Raw genomic sequence first — 25,040 nt, forward strand, 5'->3', positions numbered from 1 at the left:
GCCTCCAAGTGCTACCTCAATTCAAACAACAGCTGGTAATAATAAATTAGCTGACCTAAAGTAAGCCCTAAATACATTTACTGAAAACCCCTTGTGCAATCTCAAGTTTCATTCCCATGGTTCAGGGAAAAAGAGGGAGACTGATCTGAATATCTAAGTCTCTCTGGGACCCTGTCAGTTTCACTATACCACTTTTTTATCAGCAGCAGCCTAAATAAATTCAAATGAGAGAATATGGTAAGAATTTGTATACAGTGCCTAACTCAAGGAGGAACAAGCCAGAAGGACTGATGCAAATTTCTATACCCTCACTACTTCTAGACATCACCACATCCCAAAGCCTTCCAAAGCAGCAAATGGGGTTGTAGCCACACCAATATTGACTCTAATGGGAGTTCTACTGCTCCCACAAAATTCTGTGCACTGCTTTGCAACATTTACAGATTAGGATTACAAGGAATGAAAAGGCGCATGATTACAATTATCAGAGAGCTGATTTGATCAAAGCTCACCATACTGCATTCCGGAACATTCCCCCGGTATGTGGGATTGCAAGTTACGTGTTGTCCTATTCCAAGCTACTCTCCCATCTTTCACATTGACCTGATCTCTGTCTTACTAGGCATGCTGTTAGTCTAGGGGACTTTCCTTTCAAATTAAAGGTATTTTGGGACTTTCATCTGAAGCTCAGGTCTAACTATATAGTCTCCTTCAGAGGGTTAGAAGTCAAAATATCTTTCTACAATTTTTTTTTCCACTCTTCTATGGCTCTCAGAACTCACAATTCTATAGCAAAGTGCTTGTGAATGGAAGTATCTTAGGCAAGAGGTAAAAGAACCGTAATAGTAGTAATTGACTTCACGCTGCATGGATCAAAAAAATAAAGACCAGTCAAACTAAAAACGGACTATAAAATTCAAAGAGACGGGGTAGACGAGGAGAACAGATGTGTGATTTACTCAAACACTGGCCAAAAAGAGTCATTGCAATTTTTTTTTTTTTTTTTTTTTTTTTTTTTAATATATACAGAAGCATCACCATCATGTAGCAGTAAGGGGATATACGCTCTAAACACAGTTCTGCTGCTATTGCACAAGTAATTTTGGATTCAGTTTTAGACACCTCATGATCAGAAATTCTTTTATTTGATAATGCAACTCAAAAAAGCACCAACAATTACAGTGCTGGAAGAGACGGGGGCAGGGGCCTCCTGAGGTAGGAAATCTAACTAGAACACTGCTAAAAAGCTATAAAAAACTCTTACAAAACTAACTATAAAGGCAGTGGAAAGGCCAAAAGAGAGCACTTTAGCTCCAGACACTGGACATTCTGATCCAGGCCATATGGCAGTAAGAAGGAACTGGAGCAGCAGTCCAGACCTCTCTGCTCCACCCTTTAATTCCTTTGGTTGAAAGCAGATAGATGGCACGGGTGCGTATATGGACCAAAGGGCACTGCTTGAAAGAATTCACCTACAGTGGAAGACACATAGGGACCAATACTCAAAGCAGCAGCTCACTCACCCAAAAGCCCTGGTCACACAAAACCTTCCCTAATTGAAAAAACAAGTCTCAACCCAAAAAACTGACATCTCAACACAATTTGGTTAACAGTTCAAAAGGTTTTGTTTTTGTTCCAATGCAGAATAAAACCTAGCTCCACAACCTCTATTGAAATGTACATATGAATGAAAGCTCAGATAATGGAAAACTGGAGTCAGTTGTTAAGTTTAAAATCTCTACATACAGATGTCTAATTAGTGTCTTGGAAACCATTAGTTCTATGAAATACTCCCAAAAGGACTGAATAAAATGCTCAGTCAACATATCTGAAACATTTTTAAAGGAGGAACAAAAAAATAGTGTACACCTTGAGTGAATAAGAGAAATGAACTAGGTTTCCTCACCTTTTGAAGACAGCTGTTTCAGTTTTAGCATCTACGGTAAGACTCAGTGTTTCCTTCATGCTGCCATTCATTACTGTCTCAGTTACCTTGTCTGCATTTTCCACATCATCTTCTCCATCTGAGCTGGCCTCCATAGCAACACTTCCTTGGGCTGATACAGAGAAACAAATTAGGATATTGCTAATGATTTTTATAGTTAATGAGCAAGTACAAATCAGTGAGGATGCGTAGGAGGATAACGTCTACTATAATCATACATAATCTTCCTGCAGTTTTGTTTACTTTGCAAATCCCACACAGCAGGTAAAAATTAGGGCTTGTCAACACAGGGAAATTTACTGATATAACTCATTTTAACACTTATTCTGGAACAAGAGTATTCACACAGGGAGTTATACTGGTATTATCATACTGGAACAGGTTTCCTGGTACGTTACCTATGTAGACAAGCCCACAGTTAGGTGTGAAGATCCTGGAATTCTAGCACTTATGTTCATTAACAATGCAATTGGGAAGTGGGGTAACACGGGTTTGATCTGGTAATTTTTAATCCACTTTGAACATGTGCTGGAAAAGCTAGATGACAGGAGGGAGAGAAGGCCACACAGAATGTTCACTGCTGCATCCAAAGACTCAAGAGGCTAAAGGCCATCTTAACTAACTAAAAGCTCTGCCCAAGTCTGACTAATGAAAAGTAAAGTTAATATTAACACAAATAGCTCGCTTTTATACAGTGCTTTTCTTCCCTGGATCTCAAAACTCATTTCAGAAGAGGTCAGTATCCTTACCCTCCATTTACCAATAGGAAAACAGAGGTGCTAAGAGGGAAAATGACTTGCCCAAGTTCTCCCAGGAAGCCCATGGTAGAACTGGGAAGTCCAACGCTCTATTCATTTAAGCCACTCTGCTTCGGTTATTCATTTGCACATAATTTGAATAATTTCAGTGCACTTACCCTCTGGCTGTGTTGCAAGTGCAGATACATTTGCACTCAGGGGATCCATTGGTTCTGTGTTTGTTTCCATTTCCACTGGAGAATTGCTTCTTAAAGACTCTTTAGAACTTAAATACAAGAGAAAGTGAATTACATTTTGGAAAAAGATTTCTAAACATTAAAATGCAATTTGCTCACATGCAACCAGAACCTTTAACAATAATGTTTCTATCAACTCCAGAATCCTACTGAAACCAATTATACTAAAACTCATCCAAGAACATGAAAAGAATTTTAAGGATGCAAAGTCAAACACTAAAAAGTTAGGAAACTCTAGAATTAAGATTTCCTGGTTTACTACCATGAAGAGCGTGCATGTGTGAGAGAGGGGGGGCATTGGATAAAAAGGACATGCGTAATTTTTTTTGCCCCTTGCAATTTCCATTTCAATATATTTTCAGCTATATATTGTCCCTTTCAAGGAAATGGTATCTCAGCAAGAGGGTTCTCAGTCTCTATCCAAATCAAATCAATGCCATCTCTGCCAATGAGGTTGATCAACCACCAACCACAAAGGTGGTCTTTATAACATGGATGCTTGTCCACTGATATCTGGATTAAGACCTCAAAATTTATACATCCCACAGAACCCCAGACAGCACATTTCTGCCACTTCCAATCTGAAATAATTGTAAATGATTTCTTGCCCTGATTCAGCAAAAATATCCCTATTCATGAAAGCATGCGTTTAAGTCCCATAAAAGGCAATGCTTTGTGCAGGATAGCAGTCCACCCACGTGCTATCAACCGCAGAATTAAGGTCTCGTTTTGAAGTGAATTTGAAACAGTGGGTTAACAGGTTCCTTTACTATTCCAAGGGCACAAGATGCAATTTACACAGTAGGGACTGGGACCCCAAAACTGCAGCAGAAACCTTGAAATTATGCAGCTCTGTTCATCTTTACTTCCAAGTCCAGCTCAGATAATATCCCTTGTGTTATTTAAATTTGGTAACAAATTCAATTTACTGTACAATGCCCCCAAATTTTCAATTTTGAAATGTGCTGTAGATTTTGGTACTGTCAATGTTTAATTGCATTGCAGAAGCTACAGGAAAAAGATACAGATATTGGCAGGTAGATAAGGAACAGTTTGCGGTTTTGTTACCTATTAAATAGTTGGATGCTTGTTACAGAGAGGGAATACATCTCTTTCCCATCATCTATGAGCAGAGGTTATTTTAAGCTTGGGAGGGCAGTTTGAATTACTTGGTCCTCACACTAGTAATTCTTGACAAGCTAGCTGCCAATTGCACCCTGCCCCCATTTCGGGCATTGAATTTAAGAGCTGTAATGTGTGACATTTGAAATGATATGAGACTTCATCATAACAACCCAGAGGAGGTGAATGGTGCAGTCCACATCTCTTGGACCAGCTGCTTCAGGGCAGCTGCAGACTCAGGCAGACATCACTGCATCTGTTTAATTGATTTATATTCTGAATATTATCTTCACCAACCATGCAGGCAAGAGACTAAGGCATGGTCTACACTACAAAGTTAGGTCAACCCAGCTAACCCTGAGCAACGCAGTTAAACTGACCTAACCCCCTCTGTAGCTAACAATCTGTCAATGGAAAAATTCTTCAGTCGACCTAGCTGCTGCCTCTTAGTGATTACCTATGCAGACAGGAGAACCCCTCCAATTGCTGTTGCTGTAGGCAGTGTCTACGCTGAAGTGCTACAGCACGGCAGCTGTTGTGCTGCAGCTGTGCTGCTGTAGTGTTTTAAGTGTAGACCAGCCCTAAATGAAAAAGTACATTCTGGAGCACAATAATTTGGCAATTTTTTGAAGATTCACATTTATGGGGATATTTACATGGCTACAATCTCATTATACCTAGGTCTCTGATTATTTCTGATGTAAACCAATACACAGAAAAAAAGTGCCAAGCACTTCAAAGTATTATGGGACTCTCTAAGCAAGTCACCCTGGACTTCATAGAGTGGATGAATTTTCAGTTATATACAAAACTATTTTCTTTACATCACAAAACGGAGCCATCACAGACTCTTCCAATTTATTCCACATTAAACAGCTGCATGTGTCACTTAGCCCAATCTACAGCAATAGTCCACTTATATTTTTTAAAAAAAAGTGTGGCTAGGACCCAAACATCCTAGCAATCAACCAAATTGATTAGCAAGATATGATTAGATACCATCTACACCATAAATTGACTGAAGCTGGGTGTCTTGAGTAGATTATAGTTAGAATCATAGAATATCAGGGTTGGAAGGGACTTCAGGAGGTCATCTAGTCCAACCCCCTGCTCAAAGCAAGACCAATCCCCAACTAAATCATCCCAACCAGGGCTTTGTCAAGGCTGACCATAAAAACCTCTAAGGCAGGAGATGCCCCCAGCTCCCTAGGGAACCCATTCCAGTGCCTCACCACTCTGAGTGAAAAAGTTTTTCCTAATATCCAACCTAAATCTCCCCCACTGCAACTTGAGACCATTACTCCTTGTTCTGTCATCGGGTACCACTGAGAACAGTCTAGATCCATCCTCTTTGGAACCCCCTTTCAGGTAGTTGAAAGCAGCTATCAAATCCCCCCTCATTCTTCTCTTTTGCAGACTAAACAATCCCAGTTCCCTCAGCCTCTCCTCATAAGTCATGTGCTCCAGCCTCCTAATTATTTTTGTCGCCCTCCGCTGGACTCTCCAATTTTTCCACATCCTTCTTGTAGTGTGGGGCAGTTGTAGAGTAGATGACACCCTTATGCACAATATCCCTTTTAACTCCACAAAAAATCCTCAACATGGTACAGCAAATTACAATTATGTTTAAAGCAGAACTCCATAATGTATTATGCAAACACTTCTGCAAAAGACATGCACATGCCCACTGAAAGGGACTAGTGCCAGCTTCCATTATCATTGGCAGCTGGTACCCTGGGTTGAAGAATAATACACTTCTCTTACCTTAGAGAAGATGTAAACTCTGAAAAAGAAGCCCAGCCAGTTTCTTTTCCTGGCATAGGTTCTTCAGTGCTCCATACATCAGACCCAACAGAATCCAAATTGGCACCATGTGCAGTTTCCATGGGTACGTCAAAGTTAGCCGACCAGTTTGGTGCTAGAAACAGTGACAATTTCAATGATAAGTTATTTAGAAATTGATATAATTCACTTTTCTTAATATGTTAAGAGTTTATACATGCACATATAGCTAACCTGAAACACTGCCAAGTCCCTAAATATAATAGAAGCTTACATAATGTACATATAGAAGAGCATACACTATACAAAGTTAGAAACCGAATGCAATTGAAATACAAAATTAATTTGGTCTCTGAAGCTAGAGCAAAATACCACTATAACTCATGGCATTCTGCAATCAAGACAATCTACCAAATGATACTTAAAATTAAAAATAATTTAATGAAGTTACAGCAAGGATGAATAATAGCCCAACATTTTACAGACAAATATGTATTATTTGTTACTGTCAATACCTGTTTCTAAAATTGGAAAGTTTTTTAAAACTAAGTGTTCTTCTCACTGTTTAGCTTCTGTTTACTATGCACGTTTTTCTTAGCTTCAACAAAGAAAATAAATTTATCAGTTCACTAGCACAGTGCTGCAAAGTTTGTTGCAAAAAACAAATGAGGACTTAACATTTAAAAAAATTTCCCATTAGGATTTAAAATTTTGGAAGAAGTTTATTTTGAAAATAGGTCTCTAACTTAGAGTACCCATTCAAAATACTTTATCTTCCCATAAGCAAATATTTGTTTTCAGTATCATTTACATTCATAAAACAGGCTGACAAGAAAGCTCTGTGACTAACTAAAATGTTAATAGGAAATGCCAATCGAGGCAGATTTGGAAGAATATCCACAATGAGCAAAACTTGTTGGACACAGATGCCAGGGACACCAATCTGACAAAAGGAAAAAAAAAGAGAAAAACCCTCATTTTGTTTTGTTTTTATAATTCCTTATAATATAAAAAATGCTTAGGATTTTTCTACACACAGAAGTTGCACTGGTTTAATTTAAATCAGTTTTATTAAATCAGTGCAACTTGTATGCGCGGACTCAATTTAAAAGAGGTTATATCAGTTTAGCATGCACCTGTGAATTTACTGATGCGACCCAAAGTGACCTAATCCATGTTTAAACTGATAAGAATTATCTACAAACAAAATTGCACCACTTTTACTAAATCAGTAAAAAGTAAAGTCGTGCCTTTAGTAAAACAGATACAACTGTGTGTTCAAACCAGGCTTAAGACTTATGACTTAAAACATGGGCTGTAGATACACACATTTGAAGTCACTTGTTGGCTCCTGTGTAAAATTACTAAAAAAGAACCAGCATGGAATAAAAGTTTGTCTGAAATGGGTACATATTTTCTGCTCACAGCCAAATGTTTACTTTCACTAGTTTCAGTAAAGATATCAAATGGTTTAGACGGATGGTCTCCAAAGCTTATTAGTTTTAAATAGATTCAAACTTGTTTAAACTACACATTCCTTTTGGGGGAAAAACAATTTCTTTAAAAAAACTCAAACCCATTTTATAAATAGAATACTACACTACCATGTGTCTGACTCAGCCAGGCACCTGAGGTGCTCATACTTGACAACACTCACATCCTGCTATTAAGACTTTACTCAGAAAACTTCATGTTGCAAAGGTGAGATATTAAACTGCAGGGACCTCAATAAAGTGGCAAGGAAGACAAAACTGGACTATGCGCTACCACTTAACTGAATGACCATTACATTTTCCCACACTGATAACTTGCAATCTAATTCCTCCATCAGGTAATCTACGCAGGTGGAGGCAGTAAGATAAAAACCACATACGTTCATTTAAGTCCACTTCCATTTTGTCTTCTGTATTGGTATTTGATTCAAACAAGTCTTGTTTTGTTCCATCCTCTTCCTCAGAGTCTGTACTTTCTTCACTGTCCGTACTGCCCGAGCTTCACAAAATAAAGAGACTGTTTACATTCATTCCTGAGAAGGAATTCCCTGGGGTGCATTGGGCTAGTAGAGTTTTCCCAAGATTAAAACAGAACTGCAAATCAAGTTAGCATGTAGGAATGAGGCAAGTCTGACCATAAACACTGAGGGATCAGCTGGAACTACACTGCAGCACTAGCTATTAAACTTATTCTTCAGCCCTGCCAGAAAGAATGAAGATTTTAGAGTGTTTTTTGACTTGACAAAGTTAACTGATCCATCTCCTCTCCCACAGCAACAAGGGAAAGGAAAGATGGCTGCCACTGCCCTCATGCAAGGGCAAGTAGGAAAGTGGAGGGAGTATAGCTACGGGCCAGGCCAAACAATAGGCAAAAAAGCAGAGATGGATTTCTTAATTTGTTCAACATAGGCCGCTGCAAATGCCAGAGGAAGCCCAGAAATAGTCCTAAGGAGAGCAGGGCAACAGCTTCCCCACTCCTCTTCACTTCCAGACTGACATCTAGGTTGTTCCTTCACTTCTGCATGGACATCAGAGCACTGGTAACCTGGCCCTATACACATTCCTAAATGCAGCAGCAACATAATGGTCTGGCACATAAATTCCTGGTCACAGGTATTTGCAAGTGGAGGGAGAATAGACAATAGGGTATATGGTGCTACTGTGGAAAGGTCAGAGGAGACATTCCAAAGAGACCCCTGAAAGGAAACTCTGGATGACTGAGTAGAAAGCTGAAGGGGCAGTGGAAGCAAAGGGGAAAACAGATTCCCCTCAATCTGCTCTTTGAAAAAAAAATCTCCATTACTGCAGCACAAGGAGGGGGTCCTTGGCACTACAGAGCCTGAGTACACTGGCCTCCTGCTGGTGTAGCATGCTGAAGGGAAGGCAGGCTCCTTGGGTTGGACAGCTCAGTGCCTCTGGAAATCATAACCAGGAGGATGACTGCAGAGGTTTCCTCCAGTGGCAGTGGAGGAAAGGAGCAAGGATGGAATTAAAAAGGAAAGCTGAAGAAGTGCTGAGTAGCAAAGAGGGTTGATGCCTAAACCTCTTACAGAGCCAAAAGATGGAAGGGACAGGTGCTGGGCCCATCCTCTAATAAGTTATCTAAGAAGAGCAGCAACTACTCAATTTGTGTCTGAATTCTCTTTGTTAGGCAGGCCTTCAAGCAGTCAAGAATCTGTACCAACTGATGTACTCAGTGAGAACAGTGAGGTTCTTCTGTAGTACAAATTGGATGGAAAAACAAACACTATTCACCTGGATCGTCTCTGGGATTCTGGTGTAAACGCAATGTGTTTTTCCTCCCATATATCTTCTTCATCAGAACCACCATCATCAAACTGCTGTATCCTCTCCTTACAGCACGCCTCAAACAATGCAATATTCCCCTACAGCAGAACACAAAGCAAAAATATGAACAGGAGTAAAGGCCATTCACAAACTGTACACTACTCCATCTTATTTCTATGGTTAAACAATTTTAATATAGTCTCAGAAAAGGATAAAGGTGCATATAAAGAGCCCACACTATATCCCATGAATAAGATATGCGCCCAGATTCGGAATAATCAGCTTTGACTAAGTTTTCTATGAGGGTAGTTCAGGAAACTCTGCCCTACAAGGGTGCCTGTTTTACCATTTCCTGCTCACTCCCTGGACATAGCTAAAGAATGTGAAGTTTTGGTGACATTTTTCCCATTGTGGATTCTCTCTCAGCTCACTGCACCAAAGAATGCTCCATATTTTTGGGGGAAGTGGCGGGAAGTTGAAGGGAGAGGCACACACAGTCAAGGAGGGAGAGGTTAGCACACCAGAGAAACATTTTCTGGGGAAAGATCTTTACACTTCTGTCCCCTTATTCCTTTAACCTTGCTGGCTAAGACCATACTTTGCATTTTGGTGGAAGATTGAGCAGCTACTACCCACACACTATAAACTGAATAAGCAAACAGCACAGGCCCAGAGAATGAGATCGGAGTCTATTCTTGAATCTGAGGGCTTGTCTACCCAGTGCAGCAATATGCACTAAAGCAGTGTAATTTCTAAAATACACCAACACGTTATGTAGTAATTGTCCAACACAGATGTCGCCGGCATGCTCTAGAAGTTCCCTAGGGTGTACTAACTTAGTACTGTCAACAAATACAACATTACCGTGAGCTAGGGAACTCCTAAAGCAGTGGTTCTCAAAGCGTGGGGCATGTTTCCCTAGGGGGCACAGAAGGGATGACAGGACCATCCCCCATCGAGGATGGGAAGGGAATGCCATGCTTCCAGCCCTGCTACGCCCCCAGATCAGCTCAGTCTCCAATCCCATTCAGACCACAGTCCAGCTCCACCTCCAGGCCCAGCTCTGCTCTCACTCACAGCTCCACTCCACACTCCATCCTCAGCCCAGCTCTGCCCTCATTCCTTCTCCATCCTCAGACCAGCTCGCCTCTAGCCCCAGCTCTGCCTTCAGTCCAAGGTCTGCTCCTGAGGAAGCTTTGACTGGGCAGTAATGGTTGGGGGTGGGGGGGAGGGAGGGAGGCGGGAACGGCAGCAGCAGACAGGGCAGTGCATCTGGAAAAGTTTGAGCAGCACTGTCCTAGAGCATGCCAGCATGGGTCTACAAGGGCCAGTTAGCACATAACACATTGACACACATCCCTCTAGTACGCTATGCTGCACTATGCAGATAAGCTCTGAGGCACCTCTACCACAGCAAATAGAAAGCTTTTTACTGCCTTTCCTTTAGAGCCGGCTAACAGAAGCACTTGTATCTGGTCATACCTTAAAGTGAAAATGGCTCTGCTCAGAAGCTTATATAGATGGCAGTGATCAAGTTTCCCAATGACACAGAGGCTTTACATCATTACAAGAAAGTCGGTGGATGAGCTACTCCTCAAAGATAATAGTGAAAAGAATCATTTGACCCACCACCATCCTACATGCTGAAGACAAGTTTTATTATTTGTTTAGCAGTGCACTCTCTCAAACACAAAAAAGTCATGATAGCAGCAGGAACGTATACTCACACTTTCATTTGTATTGAGGGTAAAGTTGATATCTGACACTCTATCAAAAGATACACTGCCAAAAAAAGTACAGATTTATGTACTAAAAGCAAAAAAGATGCTGAAATATACATAACAAATACAGAGACATTTTCATACTCTGAACTCTTTACTGCGCAAGGATATTAAAACTAAATATTAAAACTATGAAACTTAAAAGCGGCAAAGAGTTCTGTGGCACCTTATAGACTAACAAACGTATTGGAGCATGAGCTTTCGTAGGTGAATACCCACTTCATCGGATGCATGCAGTGGAAATTTCCAGAGGCAGGTATAAAAATGCAAGCAAGAATCAGGTTACAGATAACGAGGTTACTTCAATCAGGGAGGATGAGGTCCTCTTCTAGCAGTTGAGGTGTGAACACCAAGTGAGGAGAAACTGCTTTTGTAGTTCGCTAGCCATTCGCAGTCTTTGTTTATCCTGAGCTGATGGTGTCAAATTTGCAGATGAACCGAAGTTCAGCAGTTTCTCTTTGAAGTCTGGACACAAATCAGATGTTAGGAATGGCAATATACAAAAACCTGTAGGAGAATACTTCAGTCTCCCTGAACACACAATAGCAGATTTAAAGGTAGCCATCCTTCAGCAAAAAAACTAAGTCTGGTCCTGAAGTTTTTTTGCTGAAGAATGGCTACCTTTAAGTCTGCTATTGTGTGTTCAGGGAGACTGAAGTGTTCTCCTACAGGTTTTTGTATATTGCCATTCCTAACATCTGATTTGTGTCCAGATTTCTAAGAGAAACTGCCGAGCTTCGGTTCATCTGCAAATTTGATACCATCAGCTCAGGATTAAACAAAGACTGCGAATGGCTAGCCAACTACAAAAACAGTTTCTCCTCACTTGGTGTTCACACCTCAGCTGCTAGAAGAGGGCCTCATCCTCCCTGATTGAACTAACTTCGTTATCTCTAGCCTGATTCTTGCTTGCATATTCAAACCTGCCTCTGGGAATTTCCATTACATGCATCTGATGAAGTGGGTATTCACCCATGAAAGCTCATGCTCCAATACGTTTAAGGTGCCACAGAACTCTTTGCCATTTTTACAGATCCAGACTAACACGGCTACCCCTCTGATACCATAAAACTGAAGCAGCAATTTCCCATGCAGTAAGAAAATGTGTGTTTAGGAGAAACATGCCTCCTACTATCATTCAGTTAAACAATTTATCAAATCAGGGGATGTTTTCCATGCACAAAATCTTACAAGGCAGTAAAACCAATAATATAAAAAAAGGCTACCTTTTATCAGATACATGGACAAAATAAATCCAAATAAAATAACTAAATGAATGTAATGTGGTCAAACACCACACATCTCAATCTCAATTTCTTTATCTATTTTTAAAATAGAAAAATAGTGAATACACAGTTCCAAGGAATGTCTACAAACTGACAGAATAAATTTTAAAACATGAGTTGTCAACTAAGGCCCTAAGTCCATCAAAGAGATCCATGCAGGCACATTTTACACTTGCCCATGGACTTCAGGAAGACTCTGAAGACATAATGGTCCACCAAGGCAGATTCTTTTGGAAGACTGGACCCTAAATGTAAAGTGTTAAAATTAATTGTAAACTTATTTTCTACGCAAAAAAACCTGATGACCCTTTTCTTACTGACTAGTGAACAGCAAGGAAAACAATTTCACATGGGAAATATTAAGTTCAAAAACTAACGTTTATTGTCCCTTTAGGCCTAAAAACTGACCAATCCACAGTGAGCCCACCTGCAGAGTTTCATCTTAAGGACTGCAAACATTCAGTACTCCTCATGTCTAAAATACCCTTCCTGCAGGTGTGAAATAGGGGGGAAAGTCTGCCAGCCTTTCAGGACAATTCACAGGTATTCTCTCTTTAAGCTCATATATGAGTGAGTTTAAAGTTAGCTGTGCATTTGTTAATCTTCCCTTAAATCCTCACTGCATTAAAGATCTGTTGGAGGAGGGGGCAGAAGAGAAACAGCATTTACAGTTCGTTAGATATGACCTTCAAAGTCAAAGCAGATCAATTTTTAGGCCCAACAATTTTAACAATATTCCTTTCACATAAAAGGACTAGAATCACATAATTGAACCACCATGCAAGTAACTAAAGAATAGCCAACATTTACAGCTAGAAAGTAGGTAAGATTACAAGCAATGAAGTAACTCTCATGATTTTTTTTTTTTTTAAATGAGACTCGTGGTTTCTGATGGGCGATATCAGGGATCAAATTCATAGTGGTAGCTAGAGGCACAACATCTAGGCAGAGTGCACACCTCAAGGGATCTGCATTATATTTATATAAGCATCTTATTAATTGTGTGTCATCTTCTTGACAGACTCACCCAAGCAGTATAGTGTGCTAGCTCTTATGGCAGGTGTATACCAAAAATACTGCTATCCAAGTACATTTAACTAACTTAAATTGACCTCTTTTCTACAGACTTCCACCTCCTGAAAGTGAATCTTCATCTCTGCACTCAGAGGTTTCATATAAAATTCCCTTCCCTGTTGAGAAGGCAGGAGTCAACCTCAATTAGTTTCCCATACTGTTTTGTAGGACAAGCTACAGTAAGGTATCAATAATCAGTATGACAACACTAATCTGCCTTTAATATTTAACTGCTGTCTTGGATTCTTTTCAAATTTGTTTTAAAAAGGATACTTTGTGCCATGCACACTTAATTCAATTTAATAAAATATGGGGATTAGATAGAAACTAATACTTATCACCAGCTCCAATTCACTCCTTTTCCAAGAGAGATTCTCAAAAACATGGTCCTTTTTTCTTTTTTCCTTTAAGAAATAGAGATCATCCTAAAGATTCTTGGTTTCTGTTTTACCTAGACTAAAACTGTTCCCATTTTTAAGTTCTTCACTTACCCTAACTGTAGAAGTGTATTTCTGAGCCGCTTTGCTCTTGAACACAGATAGATCTATGAAGCCCTTCCTTACCGTCCCCTACAGAAAACACTCATGGGTGTTTTGCTCCTGCCAACTTTGCCAGGAAAAGTTAATTTCTGCTATGCACCATGGAGTAGAATATACTCCATGTCTATCCTACTATGCCTAAAAACTATCCCACCTATGAATTCTGCCCACACCAAAGCCATGTGCCAATGGTCTTGTGAATAAGAGAACAGATCCACAGGTTAAGTCTGCTATTAAGAAGTCTAGTTATATAGTCACAAGCAATGTCTTCTCTTACGTAGCTACTGTGGGTTGGGGGGACGAAAGAAATAATAGTGTTGCTCTGAAAAATTGCTCAGGGAAGCTAATCTGCTCTTCCTAAAGCACTCACTAAAAGAACTGACCGTGTTAGCGCTGATAAACAAGGCCAAATGCAGACAGCTCATCATCAGTCAAGGCTGCAATTAATTACTGGGACACAGTCAAATGTGAAATGATGCAATAAAGAAGAAAATCCCAAGTTAAAACCAGCATGAAGTCATACTCACTTCCCGATGTCATCTTGATCAGCAAACTTCTCATCGTTGAAGCCAAACTGGTCAATAAAATTGGACGTCATTTGTTGCATCTGATAATCAGAAAAGGCCTGGCAATCCCAGGACCAATGACAGTGATATAAAGATTCTAATAATACTCTGAATTCTATTTGCCCATTTTGCTCCAGAAATAAATTGTGTTAATCTAAACACAGGGGGTTATAAATTAATTTGTTTCAAATCTATAAATTATCTCAGTCACTGAATGTACACTGACTCACATTTGATGGCTTTGATGTCAGCTTGGTAGCAGCTCTAATAGGAAAGTTAATCTTCACTCTACATGTGGTCTTAAATACCACCTTTCCCAATGCATTTCCCAGGACACACTGTGACAGGACAGCTTATTAGATACAGGAGAAAAGCTGCCTTCAACCGTGTCAACATGAAACTTTTAAACCACGTGACTCATGGAAGAGGGGAGAGCAGGGCATTGTTATAAACAGAAAAAAAACGTGTGGGTAAGATGTTATCAATCTCAGCTATAAGATCTATCAGTATCTCTCAATTACCCAAAAAACCCACAAGTGGAAACTAAAAGAGTTAACGCAGACATACCACACATCTAAATTTAATGTTGCCAACTCTCACAATTTTGTCGCAAATTTCATGAGATTTGGGGGGTTTAAGGTTCTTTTTGTTCTTTAAATAAAGTCTCAACAGACCTCAGACTACTGGCTTTAATACTTGTGAAATTTCCCTTATTTAAAATAACTATTATTTTCAGTGGGGCTGAAGTCAAACTGCTCTCTGCCAAAACAGTCACCATTCTCTACAAACTTTGCAAGTTGAAGGGAGACTGCAACCTCATTGTTTTTAATGAATCTTAACCCAGGTTATCCTCAGGGAAGATAGCCACTCTCTGGACTGTATGGTTAGTCAGCTAGACAGGACGTGGGAATACGGGAAGCCAGAGATGGCTTGAAAAGGAGGTACTGAGAAGGTAAGGTATAGAGGAATAGGTGATGGCAGAGGAAAAACAACACAGGACTGGGTTGGGGACAGGAAGTTATGAAAATAAAACAGGGCAGTGATGAAGAAGGAGAGGGATACAATGGCAACTTTCTACACTCCTGGGATTAGGAGTGAATAAGGGGAACCTCCATCCAAGCAGCCACTGGAGAAGCCTGCCTTTTTGCATGTGTTTCAGGTAGAATTTTGACCTGAAACATTCACAAGTGCCAATCAGTCCCTCAGGTCTTTTATAGTAGACAGCACTACGCTGGGCAAAACATATGGCTGGCTTAGTAATATTAGACCTTTGTTCTTCCTGTGCTGACTGTCCATATAAAGCATTACTAGGTTTTAGAAAGGCACTGAACACTTCCTCTGTAAAGTACTTTGATAGCTATGGATGAAGAGAACTTATTACTGAATGCATGTGGATGAGAAGACATTCATAAAGGTGTTATGTTAATGATAAATGGAATGATGAAAAACTAAATTAATGGTGAAAAGTCAATTAGATTTTTAAAATTCTATCAGTTTTCAAGTGAAATAAGTGTAGGCAGCAACTTCTGTTTTATCAAATATATAAATCATCCTAGTGACAGTATCTTTTAAAGCCTAATAGTGGGAAAGAGCACGCTAGAGACGTGTTCTAAGAGATAGTTAGCCAAGAGTCAGAACCTGCTGACATTTTGACAGGCCAAAAGGCAGATACAAGGTTTGCAAAGTGGAAAAATGAATGGAATCGCTGATATACTTCTGCTTGTTGCCCTTAAAATAAAGGGATCGGCAGAAAGATTTACAGCATGAGACCCTTCTTCGTGGTACCATCTCTAGGGTTTGTCATGAACGTCCCTAAACAAAGCTCATCAAGCAAGAGGGGGAGTCAATTTTACCTTTAAAAATCCTTTAAAAAGGTAGCAGAGCAGGCCTAACATCTTTATGGCATCATAAATTAAGTTAGAAGTCAGGTGTGAAAAGTTATGAAACATGTCTGAAGATTTACTTTTTATAAAGGAATGATTGCTCTATCCAATAAAGAAAAGAATTTTGCGTGCCAAAAGATCCCTTTTGCCTGAGTCATCAGGATCAAATCTACTTTAAAGAGTTATCATCTAGGGCAGCCTGAGATTTTACTTAGGTCTTTGAAGATAAATTTGGAGAGATTTTCATGAAAAGGAAAACACCACTTTTCATATTCAGTTATGCAGACTTGCATTTATTCCTTAACTGTGCCTATATCGGCAACTTTCTGAAAATCTCATGATACTGCACAAGCATCAGCACAGCTCTGCTGCTGCTAGCAACTGTAGGAGCATTAGTGTACACTGGTTGGTTGTCAGAATTTTTACCACTAAGTCATCTAACTTTGCTCACAGCAGGTCCAGACAACACAGTAGTAAAAATGCCTGCAGATGGTCTACAATATCACTCCCACTCTTACCAGCACTAGATTTGATGAGTCTTACATTTTGCTCACAGAGCTCAAATGTTTGGGATTACTTGTGTGTGCATTAAAAATTCTTTCCTGAAGTGTGCTTTGCAAATTGGAAGAACAAATTTCCAGTCATGAGGCAGCAGACTCTCCCTCTAATATTTAAAGTAAGGAAGGCCTTTCAACAACAAAAAAAACTGTCCTGAGAATGAATTAATGAAAGTTTCTTTCAAAATGATAGAGTTTTAAAATTATTTCTGATGACAGAACTGATTGAAGCATTCCACTGATCAGAGACAGACAGAATGAAGACACACTTCTGGACTGAGGATTCTTCATTAGAGAGAAATCGAACATTAGAATGAGAATTGGTCAGGAAGCTGAAGAAAAGAAAGCTGGAGGCTGCCTATTTTAGTCTGGCCCTCAGTAAATCTGGCAAACAAAGTAAACCCACCTAAAAAAGGTTAACAGGTTCCCAGAAGATCAGAAGAGTGGAAGGAAAAAGACTACCAGTGCGCTAGACATTACAGTGCCTCCACTTATTCTGCAAAACTGATCTGCTCTTCCTTACAATGGTGTCTCCAGTCTACTTTCATGTCATACTCAGTTTTCTACAGAAGACAATATATCAAGGTACAGTTCTCTATTCTAGGCTTAAAAAGGACAAGAAGCCTCATGACAAACTCTTCTAGGACACTAAAAATATGGTGTTACACCATTACCCCATATAGCACACAACAGCAATGGTCTAGCTGCATTTCTCTGTTGGATTAACGACCTAAACACATGCAGTTGCTGTGACACACTAGAAAGAGCTCACACTGAAGTACACAGTTAGAAGATGGTGCTTGAAGACTATGAAGGGTTTCTAAAAGATTCCACGTTCCTACAGAAGCTGCTACCTTGCTGAAAACACCAACACCATCAAATCTAGAATGGTGCAATTAACATGCCATAAATCACTGAAATATCAGACATGAAAAGTTAACTATAGTTTCTAAAATTAAAAACCTCAACCAAACTTTTGGAACAACTGCACTTTATATAATGATAAAGGTATATAAACTTTAAGAACTACAGACTGCGTAACTGCCTCAACCCAAGTACTAAACAGCTAATGGTACAAGCATCAATTTAAGTAACTTTTGTTTAGTAACTTGAATCTATAGCACCTTCAGGATTGGAGATCTAAACCAATGTACACCGTATTCAGATTTTGACAGCTTTCACTTTCCTCCAGTGCCAGAGGAATAAAGAAGACGTACATTGCAAATGGAATGATGCTAGTACACAATAGCTGTCACCCTTCACCCATCAAAAAGGGCAAAGTACCAGAAGTGCTTCCAAAAACTATTTTCCAAATGAAAGTGCTAACTCAAGTAGACTGCTATACAGTTAGTTGGTGCTCTCAAAAACACCACTCACTTGGGTGTCATTACCATATTAAATTCTGTAACATTGTCAATTAGCAAACTATAAATATGTATAGAATTTTAAACTGCACACTGCCTACATTTTTTATACATTTTCCAGTTTCACCATCGAATTCTCCAAATGGTGTTTGGCATCAAATGCAACCACCCATCCCCAAAGACAAAAATCCCACAGAAAAAGCTACTTTTACAAAGAAAGCACACCTGTGAACAACACTGTTAAATGAATTTAACTCACTTGCTGCAAAGAAGAATCCTGTGAAAAACCAGTTTCTTTAAAGTCGATTTCATCATCGCTGGATGAATGAATGTGACAGGTAGTAACCTAGAAAAAAAGTTTAGACAAAAGGCTTTGTGTAGATTAGAATTAGTACGCAAGGTCATTAATTTCATTTTTAGCCCAGCAAACAAACTATTCCTATTGAAAATGCATATATTTCATCCACTAGCATTATATTTGCATGTCACCAGTCATTACAGTAGTGTTTGACACCTTTAGTGAATAATTCCATCTTTAACATCTAGCAAAACTAACTCTAGAGTTCCTTCAGTGGATGCTACTTAATAGGTCCAAACTGGCCAAACAGGACAGGAGCAAAACTGTAGCTTACCATTTAGATAAAATATGAAATTATTCCAGTTAATAAGGAAGTTCTTCCATGAAGGTGTACTTATTAACAATTCTACCAATTAAGTGTAGCAGTCATCCACTGTGAATCAAAACACCTTTTACCCAGTTACAGCACTACACAGTTGAAGAACACCACTGTTTTTGAGGGTGGAAGCTGAATTTGCTTTCCACTGAAGCACTGGCCACTGCTGGAGTCAGCCGCTGTCTTGCCTCACCAGTGTTCAATATAGCAATTGTTATGTGCCCATAAATCTGGAGATGATTTAACAAGGGGGAAAAAAACAGACTGAAAAAACCCCAAAATTAAAAAACAAAAAACAAAAACAACCCCACCTCCCTCTCCCCACATTTTCAAGTTACACATTAGGGTCTTGATCCTCAAAAGCGCTGAGTGCCTACAACTCCTGATTAATTCTCAGAACCCGGTAACTTTACTAAGATCAGGCTTAGTAATGCTTTCTACGAAAACTAAAACACTGCACAGCGCAGTTGTTTTCAACCTGTGGTCTGCGGACCCACAGAGCCAAAACTAGGCATTTTAGTGTCTAAGGTGAGCAAGCACATTTGCACCCTCTGCCATTTTTCATTATTTTCCCACCTCATTTTTTCCACCTCTATGATTTTGCACCCTGGGCAGCTAACCCGCTCTGGTTAAGCCCTGCTAAGGGGTCCACAAAAGGTGACTATGAAAATAAAAAGTTTTAGATCCAAGAAAAGGTGTTCCATTTAGCTGATTAAAGAAAGGTATGTGAATACCCCCACCTACAGGTCAAACCCCAGAAGTGTTGTCATTACTATAGAAGCTCACAGTTTAGTGCCCTCTCTCATACACTGTGAAATGCCATGCCGAGAACAAGCAATGCTTATAGCTGAATTTTGTTCAATCAGTTTTTAGTCTATGACTTTTACAGCAGGAGCCAACAGACCACAGGTTGAACTTCCAAAGGGGTCCAGCATCTCCATTCAAACTTTAAGGGTCAGCAAATGAAAAAAGGTTGAAAACCACTGGCATAGAGAAAAGGGACCAATTCTTTTATTTTCTATTTTGAAACAAATTATCCACTTTCTGAAACAAATATGACAGCCTAAAAAAGAATACCTTTAATGTTCAATTCACACATAACAAATCAGTTTCACTCCCTAAAAACTACCCACAATCTGAGATCAAAGAAAGAATTATAAAAGTGTAAAAATAAAACAGCAAGATTCTTCTACGCAATGTTTTTGAATTCATGGCCCGGCAGGGGAATGGAATACTACTTGTTTTAAACAACTTAAGTAACCAAATGAATCCTTGGAACAATTCAACAGTAAACTGCAACTTACTTATAAATTATAGTGTGGATTGTGCATATGGTATATTTTTCACCTGAAAATTTGTTTTAGGTCTCAATTAGGTATTATAATATGGAACGGAGTAAATCATGTCATCTGCTCTTGCTTTCTAGTCTACCAAAACCATCTGTTCAGGATTAAACACAATCCCAAACACTTTTGTTTCAACTTCAAGTTTCTTAAATTTTAACTAGTAAATCTGTAAACAACAGGTAACTAAAACACAAACAAAATCAAACCAAAGTAAACACTTAAACCCTCAAGTCAAAATTCCAGCTAACTGAATGGGCTTGAAACCAAATTGAGGCATATCTGCAAGAAACACACTTCAGGATTCTTATCAAGCTCTTCATTTAACATAGTCAGTGGGCTCAAGCAAGTAATAGATTAGAAGACCAGTATCTGAACTCTTGCTCTAGTAGTTTACCAAAGACAATAGCGAAACAGTTTTTACAGTTTAAGAAAAATTAGAAGCTACTTAGTGTTGTTTACAAGTACCCATTGTGTATTTACTATCAGTTCCAATGTCTTTCTTCTTGAGATTTTTCATGTCTCATGAATGGAGCAATTTACCATTAGGATACACAAATTAATCTTTAAATGCATACCTTTTCTCCACAGAAATCACTTTCCTTAACTATTTAAGATTTTCAAAATAAGAATTGTGTTAAAGGCCCCAAAGTAATAATGTAAGAAAGACTTTATTTTTGATGGAAGAGATACCATAATCATGAAAAATTGGAGATCTTTACGATGATTAGTTATTTCAATGAACTTCCAACAGCAAACTTGCTTAGAAGTGCTATTTTAATTAGAGCGTACGTCAGACCAGTTAGTGTACCTGGAGAAATCAGACCCCCGTTTGTGAGAGACTTGCAGTTATCAGACTCAAGGGGATCTATTACAGAAGAGCTAGGAGTCTTGCATTAATCCAAGAAACAAACTGAACATGAGACAATTCAGCATTAAACTCTGTTGGCCCCACTTTGGCTGGAATTCTGTTAGCTATACAGTTTTAAAAGGAATGGGGCATATCTATATCAAAGAAAGTTAATAATCCAATATTCTACCTGGCTTAAAAATTTAGACTGACCTGGAGAAAACTTGTAAGAAAAACTGCTGGAGACTCTGACTGCACAATACTAGTAATCTATATTTTGGATTAATGTTTCTCAGATTAGGTTAGTATTAATCGTGGCAGGTTGTTTTACACCAGGATCAAGAGAAAGCTTTTCTAAAGCAAAGAAATGTAATGGTTCCACACATTTACCTAAACCATGCAACATTTCTAAATGTCAGGAGGCTATGAAGATTATAAATTGGACCAGAATCACACTGCAAACCTGTGGGCCATTTCCAATAAGGCTATAGATCAAAAAAATTCATAGGATGCATTGTTTTCTTGAATAAACATCCAATGCAGTTCTGACTAGTATCCACTACAGATATCAGAAAACCCCACGAATTCACTGGTTTTTATGCCTTTATTAGGCAACTCTAGGGTCCTGAATTTTTATTTTACACATGGCCTTCTGCTATGAATCTTGCATTGTTGTACTCTCACATGAAAATTTTAATAAATTAAGAACCGATTTAACAATCTTTATTAATTTTTTGGTCCAAATTAGTGATGTATAATTGCCACTTAGTGAACCCACAAAGAAATTAGTGATCCTTGGAGAAATTAAAAAAAAAAAACAATTATAATGAAACCCACGTAGGCAACCACCTCAGTTTAAAAATAAAATAAAATAAAATAAAATAAAATAAAATAAAATAAATACTCAAGTTTGTCCTATTTTGAGTTGAGGGACCTGACTGCTGTTACACTGACACTTTGACTTTAAATACAAACAGAAAATGCTAGCTCTGTTTAAGACTATTTCTGCACCTCACAATTAGATGGTGTTTAGCCTTTAAAAGGTCAATGTAAACTCTGAATCACTCAATGCAGAACAGAATAGTCATGACAGGACTTTAATCAAGGCAAAATTATATTTCTTTATTAAAAGTGAGGTAGGTATTTGTGTGCATCATTCAATGATGCAGGAAGCAGTTTCACTTTAACTGTATGTATGTAGGCTTGCTTACATACTGTATATGAAAAACCCCATGACCTATTTTAGTCTCAATTTTTCAAGCAGTTTGGATTTACAAAGACCCCAAAGTGACCTCTTCCTGTCGGGTGGTACTTTAAGAGTGAGGTGCAATACAATACGAGCCCAATTCCAAACACCTTTGCAAAACCATATTAAATTGCCAATAAGGCAGCCATATTTGCAAAGGAAACCAGGGAGGTGCTGATTCCACAGTGCAGCTACTGCAGAGGTTTGATGACATTCGGTCTGAGAAGCATGATGGTTGAAAAAGCCGCAGTGCAACCGTATCCCTGACACATGGGAAGGGAAAAGGATGCCCTTATAACAGCAGTAACTTTTCAAACTTCATCTTACAAAACCTACTAGATCCACGGTGTTCCTTTTGTTAGTTTCTCCTAAGGAGTTTGTACAGAAGGTCTCCCATCGCTCCCGGACATCATCTGGAAGCTCTAGAGTAAAATGGAGGAAAAAAATTTTAGTACCAGTATCACTCAAGGCAGTTAGTTTTCACTCTCTTCTCAGCTCCCAAAGTTAAACTTGCAAAAATCACTGCAGAACATGTTATGCTATACATACAATTGCAAATTTTCTCAGGCACTGTTTATTCTAACAAGGTGTGGTTTTCAGGCAGACATTTCCAGTCTATTAGATGACAATCTCAATGGCTCACTGGTGCAGTAAGCCTGTAACTGTACGTGAGTATAAGGAATGTGAGAGTAACCTCGAGCACATAAGGACTTGGGAAAGATTAACACTGCAAGAAGGAATACATGGGATATTGAGACTGAGAAGGCCTATGCTGGAGAGATTAATTATTCTAGAAGTACCTGTGTAAATAAGCCATTCTCCAGAAGATACTTGACTCAGTGTAATTTTCATTAGGGCAAGCCACCAGTGTTCCCTCTGTTTTTTCCCCCACACATGTGATGAATGAATTTTGTTAAGTGTACCAATATGGAGCAGATGTGAGACATATCACCTTTGTACTGGTGCACATAACAAAATTTATGTGCTAGGGGTGGGCCCAAGGGGTTTGGAGTATGGGAGGGAACTCAGGGCTGGGACAGAGGGTTGAAGTACAGGAGTGTGAGGGTCCCAGCTGGGAGTGCAGGCTTTGGGGTGGGATTGGAGATGAAGGGCTCAGGGCTGGGGCAGGGTTGGGGTTGGGATGGGGGGGTGCGGGCTCTGCGGTGGAGCCGGGGATGAGGAGTTTGGGGTGCAGGCTGCCCCAGGGCTACGGCAGGGAGTGAAGATTCCCCCCCGCTCTCTATACAGCAGCATCTGAGCTAGGAAGGGAGAGGCACCTCTCCCTGCCGCAGCAGCTCTGGGACTGGGGCCGTGGGATAGGTCCCTCTCCCCTACCCATGGCAGGTCGAGGGGTGGGCTGGGGCTGGGAAATGGGCATCTATCCTCTGGTCATGGCAACTTGGGGGTTGGGGGAGAGGGGCAGGCTAGGTAAGGGCCAGGAGAGGGGCACTTGTCCCCTGGCCATGGCAGGTCGGTGGGCCAGGCTAGGTGGGATCCGGGCACCTCTCTCCTGGCCATGGCAGGTCCAGGCCAGAGCCGGGTTCAGGTTGGGGAAGGAGCACCTGTCCCCCGGCTGCAGCAGCTTCACCAGGGCTAGGTTTCCTAAGCCCCTGCGCAGTGCTTAATAAGATGCTGTGTGGCCATGCTGCTCAGAGGGAATTTAGCAGGCAACCCTCGCTCACATTTATTTGAAGCAGCCATGGCACTGCTTCCCTAAGTTTGGGGAGAGCAAGTCATATAATTTAATAGGTTACCTGGACTTACACAAACAGTAAGAAGTCTGCTTCTTTCCCTGGGACAAACATCTTTTGGAAAGAAAGCCCCTATTAAAAGCTGCCTTTTACATTCCTAGCATGATTTAATTCTACAAATCCAACTAACAGAATGGTGAAACAAACCTGCTGAAGTTTAATGTTACCTTTAATAAGCTGTTGTACTAGTGCGCTGTTTGGCCCCTTATCAGTACTGTGCACAATACAGTTAGCTATCCTTGTTAAATGACCCATATAACCATGCCGCCTTCCTCCTTCAGCCCTGAAAAAGAGAAGTTCAAATGTTCATCTTCCCAAATAGCTGGATGTTGAAGTATTTTGTAGTTATGGAACGTTAAGCCTATAAATCCAAGGAAGCAACGCAAAAACTTAGACCAGACAAGTGAGGAAGCAAAGTACTTTAAATACTCATAAGGAGAATGAGTAATGTATACTTCAAACCAAAACGTTTTTTGGGTTGCTAACACACATTTTTTGGGCTCCCTCTCTGAACTGTTTTTAAAATACATAAAGCTATGGATAAAGAAAGCACCATGTTTAGTCATCAAGTTAATCTCCTGCTTCTACATAGTTTTGAGGGAAGTTAGTATGGTCAGAATAAGAGCAAAAATCCATTTAACATTAGATCCCATTTGCTAACAGGTTTGGAGAACCTACCTCACATAAGACGTTCAGACACCTTTCCTGAAAACTAATACTTTTCATTTAATACTTCAAAATATTCCATAAAGGGAGTTTTGAGCCTCTAACAGTGCTAAAATAATTCATTAATTCAGGCTACAATAAAATATTCCCAAATTTTGTAAAATCTGTCTCAGGGCTAGCCTAACACAAGGGCTAACAAACTTCTATGTACCAGATTAGTTGGGACTGTAGTTTGAGAATGGCATTCAGGACATTACTAGAAATTCCCAGATCTTTGTCCAAAGTGTTCCGCTGCCAAAGCTAACATCGCCTGACAAGGAACTGGAAATAGCAGCT

General features: G+C 39.6%; 1 protein-coding gene across 7 annotated transcripts in view; it reads right to left on the bottom strand.

Annotated features, from left to right (window-relative positions):
* LOC127051025 (serine/threonine-protein phosphatase 6 regulatory subunit 3) overlaps nucleotides 1-25,040 on the bottom strand; it is a 196,870-nt gene that overhangs the window by 13,811 nt on the left and 158,019 nt on the right. For 4 of the 7 annotated variants that reach the window (XM_050952819.1, XM_050952822.1, XM_050952820.1 and 1 more), the window contains 11 exons: nucleotides 24,206-24,321; nucleotides 22,624-22,709; nucleotides 18,434-18,520; nucleotides 14,332-14,429; nucleotides 12,368-12,436; nucleotides 10,852-10,906; nucleotides 9,092-9,222; nucleotides 7,717-7,835; nucleotides 5,826-5,979; nucleotides 2,862-2,968; nucleotides 1,907-2,057 (listed from right to left, as the gene is read on the bottom strand). In XM_050952819.1, the coding sequence (XP_050808776.1) occupies nucleotides 1,907-2,057; nucleotides 2,862-2,968; nucleotides 5,826-5,979; nucleotides 7,717-7,835; nucleotides 9,092-9,222; nucleotides 10,852-10,906; nucleotides 12,368-12,436; nucleotides 14,332-14,429; nucleotides 18,434-18,520; nucleotides 22,624-22,709; nucleotides 24,206-24,321 (1,173 nt within the window). The remainder of the gene's footprint in view (nucleotides 1-1,906; nucleotides 2,058-2,861; nucleotides 2,969-5,825; nucleotides 5,980-7,716; nucleotides 7,836-9,091; nucleotides 9,223-10,851; nucleotides 10,907-12,367; nucleotides 12,437-14,331; nucleotides 14,430-18,433; nucleotides 18,521-22,623; nucleotides 22,710-24,205; nucleotides 24,322-25,040) is intronic. The other 3 variants (XM_050952824.1, XM_050952825.1, XM_050952823.1) reach the window with 3 other exon arrangements.

Source organism: Gopherus flavomarginatus, chromosome 5, assembly GCF_025201925.1.
Source record: "Gopherus flavomarginatus isolate rGopFla2 chromosome 5, rGopFla2.mat.asm, whole genome shotgun sequence".
Classification (NCBI taxonomy): Eukaryota; Metazoa; Chordata; order Testudines; family Testudinidae; genus Gopherus; species Gopherus flavomarginatus.